Source organism: Perca flavescens, chromosome 6 (assembly GCF_004354835.1).
Source record: "Perca flavescens isolate YP-PL-M2 chromosome 6, PFLA_1.0, whole genome shotgun sequence".
Lineage (NCBI taxonomy): Eukaryota > Metazoa > Chordata > Actinopteri > Perciformes > Percidae > Perca > Perca flavescens.
In genome coordinates, this window is record NC_041336.1 from 19,530,740 (window position 1) to 19,544,585 (window position 13,846).

At 41.5% G+C, this 13,846-nt stretch overlaps 2 protein-coding genes across 7 annotated transcripts in view; one reads left to right on the plus strand and one right to left on the minus strand.

Moving 5' to 3' along the window:
• The first annotated feature begins 106 nt into the window (after positions 1-106).
• gtpbp10 (GTP-binding protein 10 (putative)) lies at positions 107-5,614 on the plus strand. Its single transcript, XM_028579681.1, has 10 exons — positions 107-255; positions 912-1,105; positions 1,259-1,350; positions 1,581-1,725; positions 1,816-1,889; positions 1,989-2,041; positions 2,137-2,244; positions 3,978-4,055; positions 4,236-4,359; positions 4,581-5,614. Exons 1-10 carry the CDS (start codon positions 223-225, stop codon positions 4,790-4,792), a joined length of 1,113 nt encoding a protein of 370 aa, XP_028435482.1. The 5' UTR covers positions 107-222; the 3' UTR covers positions 4,793-5,614.
• A 2,928-nt stretch (positions 5,615-8,542) lies between these two features.
• Positions 8,543-13,846, minus strand: part of adam22 (ADAM metallopeptidase domain 22) — a 57,086-nt gene continuing 51,782 nt past the window's right edge. For all 6 annotated transcript variants that reach the window (XM_028579887.1, XM_028579890.1, XM_028579891.1 and 3 more), the window contains 4 exons: positions 13,637-13,737; positions 13,089-13,155; positions 9,141-9,264; positions 8,543-8,583 (listed from right to left, as the gene is read on the minus strand). In XM_028579887.1, coding sequence (XP_028435688.1) covers positions 8,563-8,583; positions 9,141-9,264; positions 13,089-13,155; positions 13,637-13,737 — 313 coding nt within the window. In that variant the 3' untranslated portion in view covers positions 8,543-8,562. The remainder of the gene's footprint in view (positions 8,584-9,140; positions 9,265-13,088; positions 13,156-13,636; positions 13,738-13,846) is intronic.

Sequence of the window (13,846 nt, forward strand, 5' to 3'; positions counted from 1 at the left end):
TCATGAACTATTTCTTTTTTTACAGGGGCTATAACATCACGTTTATAAATAAAAAGGACCAGGGTCTCTGCAGCTGTCACTCACCCTTGCGGAGTCCCGCCTCTTTGCCCTTATGATCCAATAAGCTGGGAGGAACCCACCGCTTCCGGTCCTTCATACAACATGTCAACTAACCGCTAGCTCAGTCAACAACACAAAACGTGGCAATAGACGCCACTGAAGATGGTCCAGTTCAGTAGAATATGCTTCCGGAAAGTAAGACATAATTTTAATCTAATGGAAAAATCCCACAGTGTGTGTTTACTAACAATTGTAATGGTGACATCGGCTGGCAAGCTAACTGTTAGCTATCTAGCTGTGTGGCAGGCTCTTGCTACACAGCTTTATGTGATATTAAATGCGTAAAATGCATTGAAAACAATTATATATTTGTAAGCATGAAAACTATTTGTTGGCCTTGGAAATAGACTTTATTGTCATCTCTGACATAACGCCTAATGTTTGACAAAACAGTCCCAACGTACTAGCTTTTCCTTGAGCTTACAAATGGATTTGTTAGCATGCAAGCTCAGTAGCGGTTATGATTTAATGAATAGCACTTTTAGGACTCCTCGCTCATGTTGGCTTGAGAGTTAAACATTAAGCATGTTTAGCTTGGAAATAGCAGTATGTCAAAAACAATCCCATGATACAATGGAAAGCTCCAGAAAATGCTAATGCTAGCACTACAGTACTTTGAAAATATCATATACCCCAATGAGTTGTAGTTGTATGTCTTTAGCCCTCAAAGGTAACAATCTAAGCTGTTGCAGTTGTTTTTGTCAACCTTAGCATAAAGTGTTCAAACCCAATGTAATCATCGATACATTTTGATTCTCATCACTGTAATGTCTATTTTCTGCCTCCTGCAGTATGGAAACTTTGTGGATAACCTCCGCCTGTATGTCCGTGGAGGTGGTGGCGGTATGGGTCTACCCCGTCTTGGGGGACAGGGAGGAAACGGGGGAGATGTTTGGGTGGTAGCTACAAAGAACATGACCTTAAAGAGGATCAAGGACAAGTACCCCCAGAAACGTTTTGTAGGTGGAGCAGGAGCCAACAGCAGGTTTGTTTCTATATATACAACCTTAAGTTTCATTTAAAGTGCCAAATCAGAATGTTATTTGCTGTTATTCACCCATTCTTGACATCAGCTGATGATTTATGTTTGTCAGAGATCCTCAAACATGTTGTATAACAGATGCTAATTTATCTACAGTGTCCGAGCACTGAAGGGAGAGAGAGGGAAGGACAAGGAGATCTTGGCACCTGTTGGTATCACAGTCACCACTGATGATGGCAAAATACTTGGTATGTCATACTTCCTTTGTATAATACCGCCCCTATTTTATATGAATGCATGGGCAGCATAGTGAATTATACAATTTTAGAATAGAGCCCTTATTTTGTTTTGTTCATGTGGTTAAGTACATCATGTGGCATAAAACATAGATCATCAGTAGTCAAATGGGAGTAGCATAGTCTACTGATTTTGCAGTAAAAACTCATATTTTTTTCTTTCAACCTTCCCCCTCTCCAAGGTGACCTGAATACTGAGGGTGATCGTCTCATGGTGGTAAAAGGAGGACACGGAGGCTCCTACCACTCTGTGTTTGAGCCCAGTAAGGGCCAGTCCAAAAACATAAGGCTGGACCTCAAACTCATCGCTGACCTAGGCCTTGTTGGGTAAGATCAGAGAGAAACATGAATGTATTGGTTAATTTCAGCTGAGATTCACTTGAATATGTGTTTTTCTTGGTGCTAATTCACAATCAGGTTCCCAAATGCAGGAAAGTCTTCTCTCCTGGCTGCCATGTCTAATGCCACACCTCAGATTGCCAACTATGCTTGTGAGTACATAATACTACACACATGTACAAACATGTACCGTACTGTCTGAGTTAAATAATTCTTTAGGTCAACGTGCCAAAATGTTTGTTATTTCACAGTCACAACTTTGAAGCCGGAGATCGGCAAACTGATGTATAAAGATTACAAACAGGTATGGTAAGGCATGTTGGTGTATTGTCCATTGACTACTGGTTTATTTTTTAGTAGTTTTCTCTCATTGAGTGGTGCTCTTATTATTTTTGGTAGATTTCTGTTGCTGATCTCCCAGGCCTGATCGAGGGAGCTCACATAAACAAAGGCATGGGCCACAAGTTCCTAAAACATGTGGAGAGGACCAAGCAGCTTCTGTTTGTGGTGCGTAGTGACAAAGTACATAAGCGGACACCTACATACAGTATACTGCATGTTTGAATGTGGTCCGAATTACAGTGGGGGAAATAAGTATTTGACCCCTTGCTGATTTTGCAGGTTTGCCCACTTACAAAGAATGCAAAAATCTACAATTTTAATCATATGTACATTCTAACAGTGAAAGACAGAATCCCAAAGAAAATTCCAGAAAATCACATCATATGAATTTATTAAAATTGATAACCATCTGATGAGGAAAAACAAGTATTTGACCCCCTGGACAAACACCATGTTAATATTTTGTAGAAAAGCCATTATTGGCCAGCACAGATGTCAAACGGTTTTTATAGTTGGTGACAAGGTTTGTGCACATTTCGGCAGGGATGTTGGCCCACTCCTCCCTGCAGACAGCCTCCAAATCATTCAGGTTCCGAGGTTGTCGCCTGGCAACTCGAATTTTAAGCTCCCTCCAAAGATTTTCAATCGGATTCAGGTCTGGAGACTGGCTAGGCCACTCCAGAACCTTGATGTGCTTCTTCTTCAGCCACTCTTTTGTTGCTTTGGCGGTGTGCTTAGGGTCGTTGTCGTGCTGAAACACCCATCCTCGACCCATCTTTAGCTCTCTCACTGAGGGAAGGAGATGTCGGTCCAGAATTCCACGATACATGGCCCCGTCCATCCTCCCCTCAATACGATGGAGTTGTCCCGTCCCCTTGGCTGAAAAGCACCCCCAAAGCACGATGTTGCCACCACCATGCTTGACGGTGGGGATGGTGTTCTTTGGGTTGTACTCTGTGTTCTTTGCCCTCCAAACACGACGAGTTGAGTTGAGGCCAAAAAGTTCTATTTTGGTCTCATCTGACCACATCACCTTCTTCCAGGCCTCTTCTGAGTCGTCCAGGTGGTGAATGGCGAACTTCATGCGGGCCTGTACATGTTTCTTCTTGAGCAGGGGGACCTTGCGTGCGCTGCAGGATTTCAATCCATGACGGCGTAGTGTGTTACCAACCGTTTCTTTTGTAACTGTGGTCCCAGCTGCCTTCAGTTGATTCATCAGTTCCCCCCCTTGTGGTTTTGGGATGATTCCTCACCGTTCGCATGATCAGGGACACCCCACGAGGCAAGATCTTGTGTGGAGGCCCAGACCGAGGGAGATTGGCGGTGGTGTGGTGCTTCTTCCATTTCCTGATAACTGCACCGACAGTTGATCTTTTCTCTCCAAGTTGCTTTCCGATTCTCTTGTAGCCCATCCCAGCCTTGTGCAGATCAACAATCTTGTCCCTGATGTCCGTGAGAAAGCTCTTTGGTCTTGCCCATGGTAGTGATGTTGGATGCTGGTTGTTTGGGTGTTCACAGGTGTCTTTTATACAGGTAACGAGGTGAGGCAGGTATATTTGATGTAGATAATTGGTTCGGATTGGGGCTGTGTCTTAAAGAAAGACTAACTGGCTTGTAGGAGCCAGAATACTTGCTGTTTGTCCAGGGGGTCAAATACTTGTTTTTCCTCATCAGATGGTTATCAATTTTAATAAATTCATATGATGTGATTTTCTGGAATTTTCTTTGGGATTCTGTCTTTCACTGTTAGAATGTACATATGATTAAAATTGTAGATTTTTGCATTCTTTGTAAGTGGGCAAACCTGCAAAATCAGCAAGGGGTCAAATACTTATTTCCCCCACTGTACCTGCTGATGAAAATGGAATTTGATGTGGTTGTGCTTTGTCTGGCTGCAGGTAGATGTTTGCGGTTTCCAACTGGCAAGTAAAACACAGTTCAGGTCGGCCTTTGAAGCTGTTCAACTTCTTACCAAGGTGAGAATGCTAATATGAAAGACTCAGAATTTATCATGATTTTTGCAATAAAGTTCTAATTGTAATTATTCTTCTTACCGTTCTTCTTTCACTTGACTCCTGATCCATCCACCTCACGCACACCATGTATGTATTTTCTTTTTCATCCTGTCCTTCTCCTCCTCTCACCACGGCCTCAAGGAGTTGGAGTTGTACAAAGAGGAGCTTGTATCGAAGCCGGCCTTACTGGTGGTGAACAAAATGGACCTGCCTGATGCGGAGGACAAATTAGCAGAGCTGAAGGACCAACTCCAAAACCCAGACGGTGAATTTGATGGGGGTTTTTACGGTTTATTCATTAACTTTATAATTTTCTTTACTACTGTTTACTTTAATGTATCTGAATGCAAGTTTTTTTGTGAAAAATGTAAAAAAAAAAAAAAAAAAAAAGAATCACAACCCTTTGTATTGCCTACAGTATATCATGTTAACAGGACAATTAATACGTACTGGGCTTTTACATTCTGCTGTTTTACCTTCCTGCAGAGTTCTCTGATCTGTTGCCTGATGACATGATACCGAAGAACTACATGACATTCAGACACGTGGTTCCTGTCTCTGCCTCCACTGGGTTTGGTGTCGACACTTTGAAAAGTTGCATCCGGGAATCGCTTGATGAAGACGCAGCAATGGCAACTAAAGCCATCCATCAAGACAGACTGCAGGCACTGAGGTACCACTCACACAAGCAATTGTGATGAACACGGACAACATGTCACACATTCCAGCAGGAGCTGTAGTGTACGATGACGGATGAGTTGTCTGTCAAAAAAGTATAAAACTAGTTGAACTTTAATGGCAAGTAACCAGCATCCACTGAGAAACATGTGACAACAGAAACTGCAGTTTCAATGCAGAACTGTCCATGGAAGTGATTTGATGGTGATTTTCAGCACAAATTGATCTGTGTTTCGAATAGTCGCTCGTTTGGTCGGCGGTTGTTATTAAAATCTAAGCCACAGTAAACGGGGTCCATCGTTATTCAGAAATATATGCTTACCAATGAAATGTTGGTCAAGCACAAACAGCACCAGCTGTAGCGCCAGATACATTGAATTACACAGAATATCCTTCTGCACCCTTGAGGGGAAAGGTGCCCCAGGTGTACCCACCAGTTATATTCAGTTTCACCTGATTGCTCACAAAGATTAAGATTGTATTTATTTTTTATTGGTGCGTGTTGTAGGGATGCATCGATCCAACCTTTTCTCCCCGATTCCGATACCTCATTTCTGGGTATTTGGCAATACAGAGCATGATCCGATACTAGTGCTCTCTTTTGTCCCAAGTTTAAAATCTTTGAACTCCTTTTTTAATTTAAGATAACGTATCCAGGGATTACTGTGGCACCAAAAACTGAGTCTGCCATGACTAAATGAATGTTACCGGTAGTGGAAACACTTAATTTTATAATACTATCCCCTAAATAAGATCAGTATTGGATCAGTGCATCCCAAGTGTGTTGCTAATTTACCATATTGTAATACAAAACAATGAATAAAAAAGTCAGTTTTCCAGTACACCTGTAATGTTTCTTTTCCTCTACAAGTAAAATCTGAAGTTATTAGAAATTTCAGCATAGACCGATGTGTTGATGAAAGTTTTATTTTATATTAAATATATTACAATACTGAATGATTAAGAGGAAAAAATATGGGGATTGATTTTTGCATTATCAGTCTGTACAGCATACAGGCAAAATTAAAATGTAAAAAAAAAAAAAAAAAGACAGCAACTGCAGTATTTAGATTTGAACTAGTACATGTGGGGTTTTTCAAGGTTCCTGCAGCAGAGTGCTGATGTGTCTGGCAGGATGGAACCACATGGTTGAGACTGGGTGGTACACAAATACATTCAAGTCTCTGGCCAGACAGAGACAGACAGCCCATCTGTTAGGACGTTTTGCCAAAGTCGTCCTGTCAGGATCTGTCAGTCCAGCTGTGTGCGCAGGCAGATACAGCAGATATGTTTGGAGGATTGACAGAAATCACTGCAGCCTGCGTGGTCCCATCCTTAGCGGAGAGTCCTCAGAATGTAGTACAATGCGCTGTCCATGACACCAGGACACATGTCTCACTGTAGCACACTAATACAATGTTAAAAATATTACTCAAGAGCACTGCTCTCCACAGCCTCGGGTAGCCCAGGAAGATAAATGGGCCACTAGACACTGACCACTACTTTAAGAAGACCAGAGCAGATAAGAAAGCTCCGGTAGAAGGCAAATCATGAGCCCATACAGGTCACATTTACAACATTACAGTATGTGTGTCCAAACCTTTTACATGATACAGATTAGCACATGCCAGAGGAACTTCTATTGGCCCCAGGACAAATGTGTTTCAAAAAACTGTTTCCATTCAAACTCAACACACAAAATTACAATAATGCACTTAATTACCTTTTGAATCGTTGCTGTACAGAACACTGAGAAAAAAGTGAACATTACAAAGGTACTTAATAAAAAAGATACTAGTAGCAATATTAGTCGAATATTGTGAAGATCGTATTACCTATACAGTCCTAATGCATACATGAATTAAAAATGAACGAGTGCCCACCGGAACAAAAACTGAACAACAGTAAAATGACAAACGGAACGCCTTAAGACAACAATTTCTACACAAGGTAGAACAAAAGGTTGTAACTGTACACAGAACTTGCTCTTGGGGAGTGATATGGGACTAGTTTCCAAAACAGTCCAGCTTAAATAGCTACACTGGCATGACATAAGCACAAAAACTCTGTTCTCAATCATTTTTAAACCCTGCAACTTCCTGCCTGTCTCAACCTTGCTGACGGTGTAGCCTGTAGTACACAAACTTTTAGACAACAGCAAATAGGCAATGAGGGGAAAATGTCTTGCAGTACCATTCTTGTTTCCTGTTATGATCTCACAAATAGCCTACCAGAGAAATCATTTGATTATAGAACTGTCATGCTGTTGGTCTTCACAAGGTCAAACAGCAAGCACTGTACAGCATAGTAAATCATTTACAAGGCTAAATATCTCATTCGTCACAGCTAAATCCAAAATGCACATTTCAATCACAGTTTCCAGATTCCTCGTCCGAGCCAGGTCATCAACCGCACTCACGCTATTCCTATTCTCACATTCATCTGAGCGACTTCATGTGCTGCCCACTGTGAAAGTGGGAGCACACTGGTCTCAAACATCCAAATTTAGAAACAAGGGGGAACTAAATACATCTTATCATTATCAATGGGAAATTTCCAAAAACCACCATGAGTGAAAAGTGGCACGTCTATAACTACAACCCAACACATCCCATTCATTTCACTCAGGAATGGCACATAAAACTATGTACATTTTCCTAAATAATATTCAACAATCGCTTCCAGTGACATCTTAATTGACCACAATCAACATCTTTTACCAACTCTGTCAGTCATTACTGGATGTCTGTGTATTTCTCCCAGAGATGGATGAAAACCAGTGCTAAGATAAAATAAAAACATGTTTACATTCTGCTGTGGATAGAGAAAGTCACACAGGAAAAAAGCCAGAGGGAGAAAAAAAAAATAGAATCACAGACCGAAGAACAAGTGTGGGGTCTCTACAGAGATCCGCTTCTGTCTACAACACAATACAGCAGGAAGAGACGTCTCAATCTTTCCTTTTTCAACATAAAAGCAAAACATACTTTGTGTTTTTTCACTGTACATATTTACACACGCTCAAACAATCTGATGGGAGGAAGAGCAGGGCGGGGTCAGGTTGGGTCCATGTCATCGGTTATATAACTGGTAATACAATATGGGTTACCTATAGTGGAGAGAAAGGGTCTACAGAAGGTATAAAATCACTGCCGCCTCGCATGCTTTCCTCTCAGATCAGACCACTGTTTTTCTCGTCTTTTCAGTAGGAGGAGGTTGCTGATAAACAGGGTTGTCTCATGCATACAGTGTTGGAGTTTCTACAGTGATTCACGTGCGTCAAAATGTCTCAAAAAATCCAGAGATGCAGTTTGATACGATGACCAGCTCCTGGCTCCGCTAACCCTTTTAGATAGGAGCTCAAAACGGGCAGATTGGGGCGGGGGGCGTTGAAGTGAGTATGAGGAGAGGTTGTGACGAGGTTTAAGGACAGGTAAGGGGTGTCGGAGTGGAGGGGGTTTCCTGTCCCATAGATGAGGCCTGAGCGGACAGGAACAGCTCAGTCTGAGCTCCAGCTGGTCTGAAGTGGATGTGGAGCTGGTTTCTCTGCCGGCACTCACTAACGCCTTGTAGAGACCCACTGAATGCCGCCGTCCGGCAAGACGGACTCGGAGATGCATGTACACACTCACTCACACACACCTTTGCCTAATTCCACTCCAGTGGGGGGGCTCTCTCTTTCTCTCAAATCGCTTAGTCAATTTTGTTACATTTTTGTGTTTTTCATTCATAGAAAAGGAGAGACAAGTGTAGTTCCTTAAGGTCTTTTGCAGAGTGGATAAGAAGGCTGTTATATTGAAGTCTCCCACAGCTGAGGAGATGAGAGGAAGGGAAAAGCACAGAAAAGAGAAAGGGTTGGGGGAAGAGAAAATGAAAGAAAAGACATTTTATTATTTTTTGCTTCTAATTTACATAAATCTGGTTCTGTCTTTGTACTTAAAAGATAAGGCTTATTTTTTTTTTTATATATTTTATGATATGATGACAAAAATACACCAGCCTTTAAATCATGATCCTCATTAGCAGTTTCAGTAACTTTCAGTGTTCATAGTTTTGTCTTTGTAAAGCCATGAACACACTACGCTAACCCTATCCTTGTATGAAGACTTGTCATCACATATTGAACTATTGACTTATCCAACTACTGAAATTTAAGTTTTGTGATGAATGCTGGTTCAGATTCATCCAGTTGGTCTGTTAGCTCAGTCTGGGGGCAAAAGATTAGGTTTTCTAACTACTTCGTACATTAAGATACTCCATAATGACCTGCACTATTTCATGCCGAATCTCCACTGTATTGGAAATCAGTCTTGCTAAATCAGTGTTATAATCTGGCTTTAAATGATGTATTGTGCTCCTGATACTTGCCCTGGCACTCTGCCTGTTGGCTTTCCTCTGGTCATCGGGGAGAGGGGGCATAGGGTACGGGTATCTCCTGCTGGATGCAATAGATCCTGTAGAGGAAGTGGGAGACTTGGCAGGGGATAGCGTCCTGAGGAAAATAGGAAGTGACATTATTAATATATTGCCCTGTTCTGGTTGGTTTAGGATTAAGTTGGTCAAAGACACAGACGATAAATGAGGCTAGATTCAGGAGCTAATGTTAGATCTGTGACTTTGGGCAACATCCTCCTGATGCTCTAATTATTCACCTTCCTACAGAGAGAGGTTGATCTTAAAAGCTCCAACTGCTGTTCACCAAAAAGCACAGAGACAGACAGATCATGTATGTGTGTCTATATCTCAGCTTTTAGGGGCAACCTCTGTACACAATTCCCAGCAGCGGTGTGGGCATAGTCATAGTTTCCTGCAACTCACATGCTTCTACCTGCCACAGCATTACTTTTTCTTCATCATGGGGACGGGCACTGACACAAAAACGGGCCAGAATTAGCAGAAATTCACCTTTTAGTCCCTGTTAAAAACGCATGCTGCTAAAGCTAACGTGTGTGTGTGTGTGTGTGTGTGTGTGTGTGTGTGTGTGTGTGTGTGTGTGTGTGTGTGTGTGTGTGTGTGTGTGTGTGTGTGTGTGTGTGTGTGTGTGTGTGTGTGTGTGTGTGTGTGTGTTTAAATGAGGAATGCTGGGAGCAGTGAGTATGATGAGGTGACTGGGACCGCAGACCAGACCGACGCTGGGTGAGAACGTTTCTATTTTTAGAAACTACTTCTACTAAACTAACTAAAAAAAAATGCCACAAATAATAAAGTGATTTACCGAAAAGTTTTGTTTAATCAGCAATGTGGTTCTATGGATGGCAGTCCACCACTTTTTTTCCAGGCTGACATATCTCAACGTATTGGATGAATTAAGATGACATGTTATACAGACATTCATGGTGCCCAAAGAATGAATCCTACTGACTTTGGTGAGCCCCTGACTTTTTTCAGGTTTACATTTGTGGTTTAAATTAGATAATTATTGGATGGATTGCTGAGACGTGATACACACATTCACCTCTGGATAAATTGTAAAGGGAACCCTTAACTCCTCTGGTCAAAATTACAATTTGTCCAATACTTTGGTTTATGACCAAATGACTTCAAAATTAATGACATTTCCATCAGCATCAGTTGTTAGTTCTTATTTAATGCTAATTAGCTCATCTTTGTATGCTAACTGTACCTGTGACTTTTTCAGATTAATTATAGATCTTTCTAAGCAGCTGCTGTTTCAGACAATTAAATAAGAAGCACTTTGTGACGATTTAAGTGCTGGAAATAATCAAAGTTCAGTCAGTTATGTAAAATTGTCTGTGAGAAAAAAATTTATTTAGTTTTACTTCTGAGACCAGGTCTCCCCGATGTAACCCTCTACATGTCTCTACTCCTTTGGACTGTTTCTGTCCTTCACTAGAAGTATTAACGGGAGAATGGCAGGAATGTGCTCCTGAACACAGTGAAGGTCTATAGACTACACTGGTTATTGGCGTTTAGCTTGACGCTGACATGGTACGGATGCTTAACACAGCCCATGAGCTTTCCTTGTTGTCAAGGAAACCTTGTGGCTTGTGATTATCTATAGACCTTGAACATGATCAGAGTGGTGGCCTACAGCACAGTGATGATGTCAGCGCAGAGGCTCGGCAGTGATATCACACTGATGCGAAGGCACGTGAGGTCACTGGGAGCGAGGCAAGGCCGACACACAGACACTTACTGACAGAACAACACGCAACATGCAGAGGCAACAAGAGACTGAGGGGGAGAAGCAAAGAAGGGAAAAAGGAGAAATAAGGAATATTATAATTGTCACACTAGCACAGGCAGTAAGAGATGTTTTTGCAGAATCATTTGCTGAAAATAAGTCTGTAAAGTAAAGCAGCTGATCAAAAAGAAAAAAATGAATGTCTTACTCAAACTAAACAGAAGAATGAAAAAAAATAGGATACATTATAATGTAAAGCAACCCTTTTTAGGAACCCCAAGTCGCAACATGCCAGCTGTCGACAACACTTTCTCTGAGATTTTACTTTTAAATGTCCAGATTGAAGCTAACTTTCATTGACCAAGCCACAAATCAAACCAAAAGTGAGGGGGGTTTTAGACAAGCGTGTGGGGTACGGGACATGGTCTGAGATAATACCTAAGGTAAGGTCCTTGAGTGTTTCTATTCACATCTTCTACCCATTTAGTTACATCATAAAACTCTTTGAAGCGAGGGGTTAAATACCTGTGGGAGGGGGGAGGGGGAAGGGGGTGATGGACACAACACAGGGAGGGGGAGAAGAGAGAAAAGGAAGGAAGGAAGGAACAGAAATTGAAAAGGACAATCTCCAGAAATAAGCAAGTGAAGGGGGGAGGGAAGAGAGGAAGAGGAAATATTTTAGGAAAGCAGAGCAGAGAGCAAAGATATCCTAAACAAACACCAAGATGCAATTGAGAAAATGGTGAGAAGATGGCGGACAGACCTATGTGTGGTTTCAGATGAATACAGCACCATGGAAATCACAAACAACTGTGTCGTGTGTTACAGGCTCAGTTGCATATTGGTTACATGTCACATCATTCCAGGCAGTAGGCAGTCAGTCTCATGCTTGCAATGAGAACAGGTGCACTGCAGACAATTTTAAGCCAAGACCTTCAAACCCACAAACAAAGAAACACGCCAGGCTGGGAGGCAGCCGATGCACACTGTTCATTCACAGTCAACAGGCATGGGCGATTTTAGACCCTTTTTAGGGGGGCTCAAGCCCTAAATTTCATCTCAGCCCCCCTAAAAATTATAATAATAAAAAAACGTACATATTTATTTTAAATAAATGTTGGTGCTTCCAGTGAGAGTTTGCGAACTTGTCTGTTAGAGACAGAGGACAAACAATTACAAGTTCAAAGGGCTTGAAACAGGTTCAAGCCTGTGTCTGTCGCCGGTGCTCGGCACCTGTAACCCAGTCAAGGAAAGTGTTAACAGAAATTTAGTTTTGGCCAATCAGAGGTGGTTGTGGTGCCACACTCCCGATCTTTGGCTTTTGCAAGGCACTGTATCAGTGTCACATTCTCATTAGGGGCAGAGCCCCCCTAAAGGTCTGATCCTAGAATCACTCCTGTCAACAGGCATATATGCAAATGCTTTACTTGTACACAGGTAAGAGGTGAGAAAAGGTTATTTAGACAAGAGCAGGGAGTTCACACTGTAAGAGACAACTTGATCTTACTGGCTTGCGATTTGACTTGCGAGGCTCAGTGTAACATACTCCTCATACTGTACCTCTCTCTATCTCTGGTACAGAGTTGTGTTTTTCACAGCTATGCTACACCTTTAACAGATAAATCTAATGAAATAAACTAAATGAACAATCAATCAATCTATCTATCAATCTATCTATGATATCCATTATTTCTCTGTGCCATAGACCTTCAAACACTATTAAAAACATAAATGAGCCACACCGTTGCACTGGGTGAACACAGGCACTGTAGTTTATTCCTGTCAATGCTCTTGAGCGTACCAATCGTGTATTAACCCACGGGTGAAAATAGTTCCCAACAAATACAGTTTATGCTCCTGTTGGAGGAACCACTGCTAAAACCTTGTGAGTGCCCAGCTGTTTTGAGATTATTATTATAATTTTTTTTTTATGATTGATGATTTACATCTTCAGTAGGAACCAGTGGGATAGTTGCTAAGTGTTCAGAGACAGTTTTTGTTTTGGTCTTTTCATGACATTTGTTGACATAAAAGAAATATAAAGCATAACACCAGTTTATCCTTTTTAAAGAACCCATTAATTCTATTTCCCACTAAAGCTTCTCCTTATCTGCACATCCCATGTTCAATGTTCATTGACTTCAGGACATGACCAGTTTGCCCGAACTTACTCTGTGGAGTTGGAGCGAGCACGGAACTTCTTTCCTTTCAGTTTCTTACGATTACCACTCAGATTCCCTGGAGAGAAACAAAACATAAACACATGTTTTAACTGCATATAGGTAACACTTTACTTGAAGGTATCTACATAAGAGTGACATGACACCGTCATGAACACATGAACTCTAACCCTAACCTGTCATGACAAAAACCGAATGACACTTAATGACAGAAGCGTTATGTCATACACGTTTATGATTTGTTTATAATGTTTATGATTCATTCATGACAGTGTCATGTCACTCTTATGTAGTAAAGTGTAACGGCAAAATGTTTACTAGGGGCGATGTTTATTGCAAGATTATTTTGGATCTGACAAATACTTCTTTTAGCTACAGTAGTTTAGACAACTATACAATAATGCTAAAGACATAAGGTGATTTCCTTCCTTTTTTTTTTTGTTCTGCCTTTTTTCTGCATTAGTTTTGGTTTTAGTTTTCAGTGCAACAGAAGCACGGTTTCCTCTTACTGTAAGTATGAGTGGGGATTTTGTTGTTACCTTGCCATGAGTTGCTCCTCGGTCGCCCGTTTTCACAGATGTCAGAGATGTGTTTGGCATCTGGGATTCTCTCGCTCCATGAGTGGGATAGGCCATTAGATCTACACACACACACACACACACACACACACACACACACACACACACACACACACACACACACACACGGCATGGACAGAATATTATCAGAACGTCGTCCTTCCAAGCTGC

What these genes read in the sequence shown, in the direction of transcription:
- gtpbp10 (XM_028579681.1), top strand. Translation starts at nt 223, where the DNA reads ATGGTCCAGTTCAGTAGAATATGCTTCCGGAAA. An exon ending in TGATGATGGCAAAATACTTG is followed by an intron (nt 1,351 to 1,580) that starts GTATGTCATACT and finishes CCCCTCTCCAAG; the next exon opens with GTGACCTGAATACTGAGGGT. An exon ending in CCAACTCCAAAACCCAGACG is followed by an intron (nt 4,360 to 4,580) that starts GTGAATTTGATG and finishes ACCTTCCTGCAG; the next exon opens with AGTTCTCTGATCTGTTGCCT.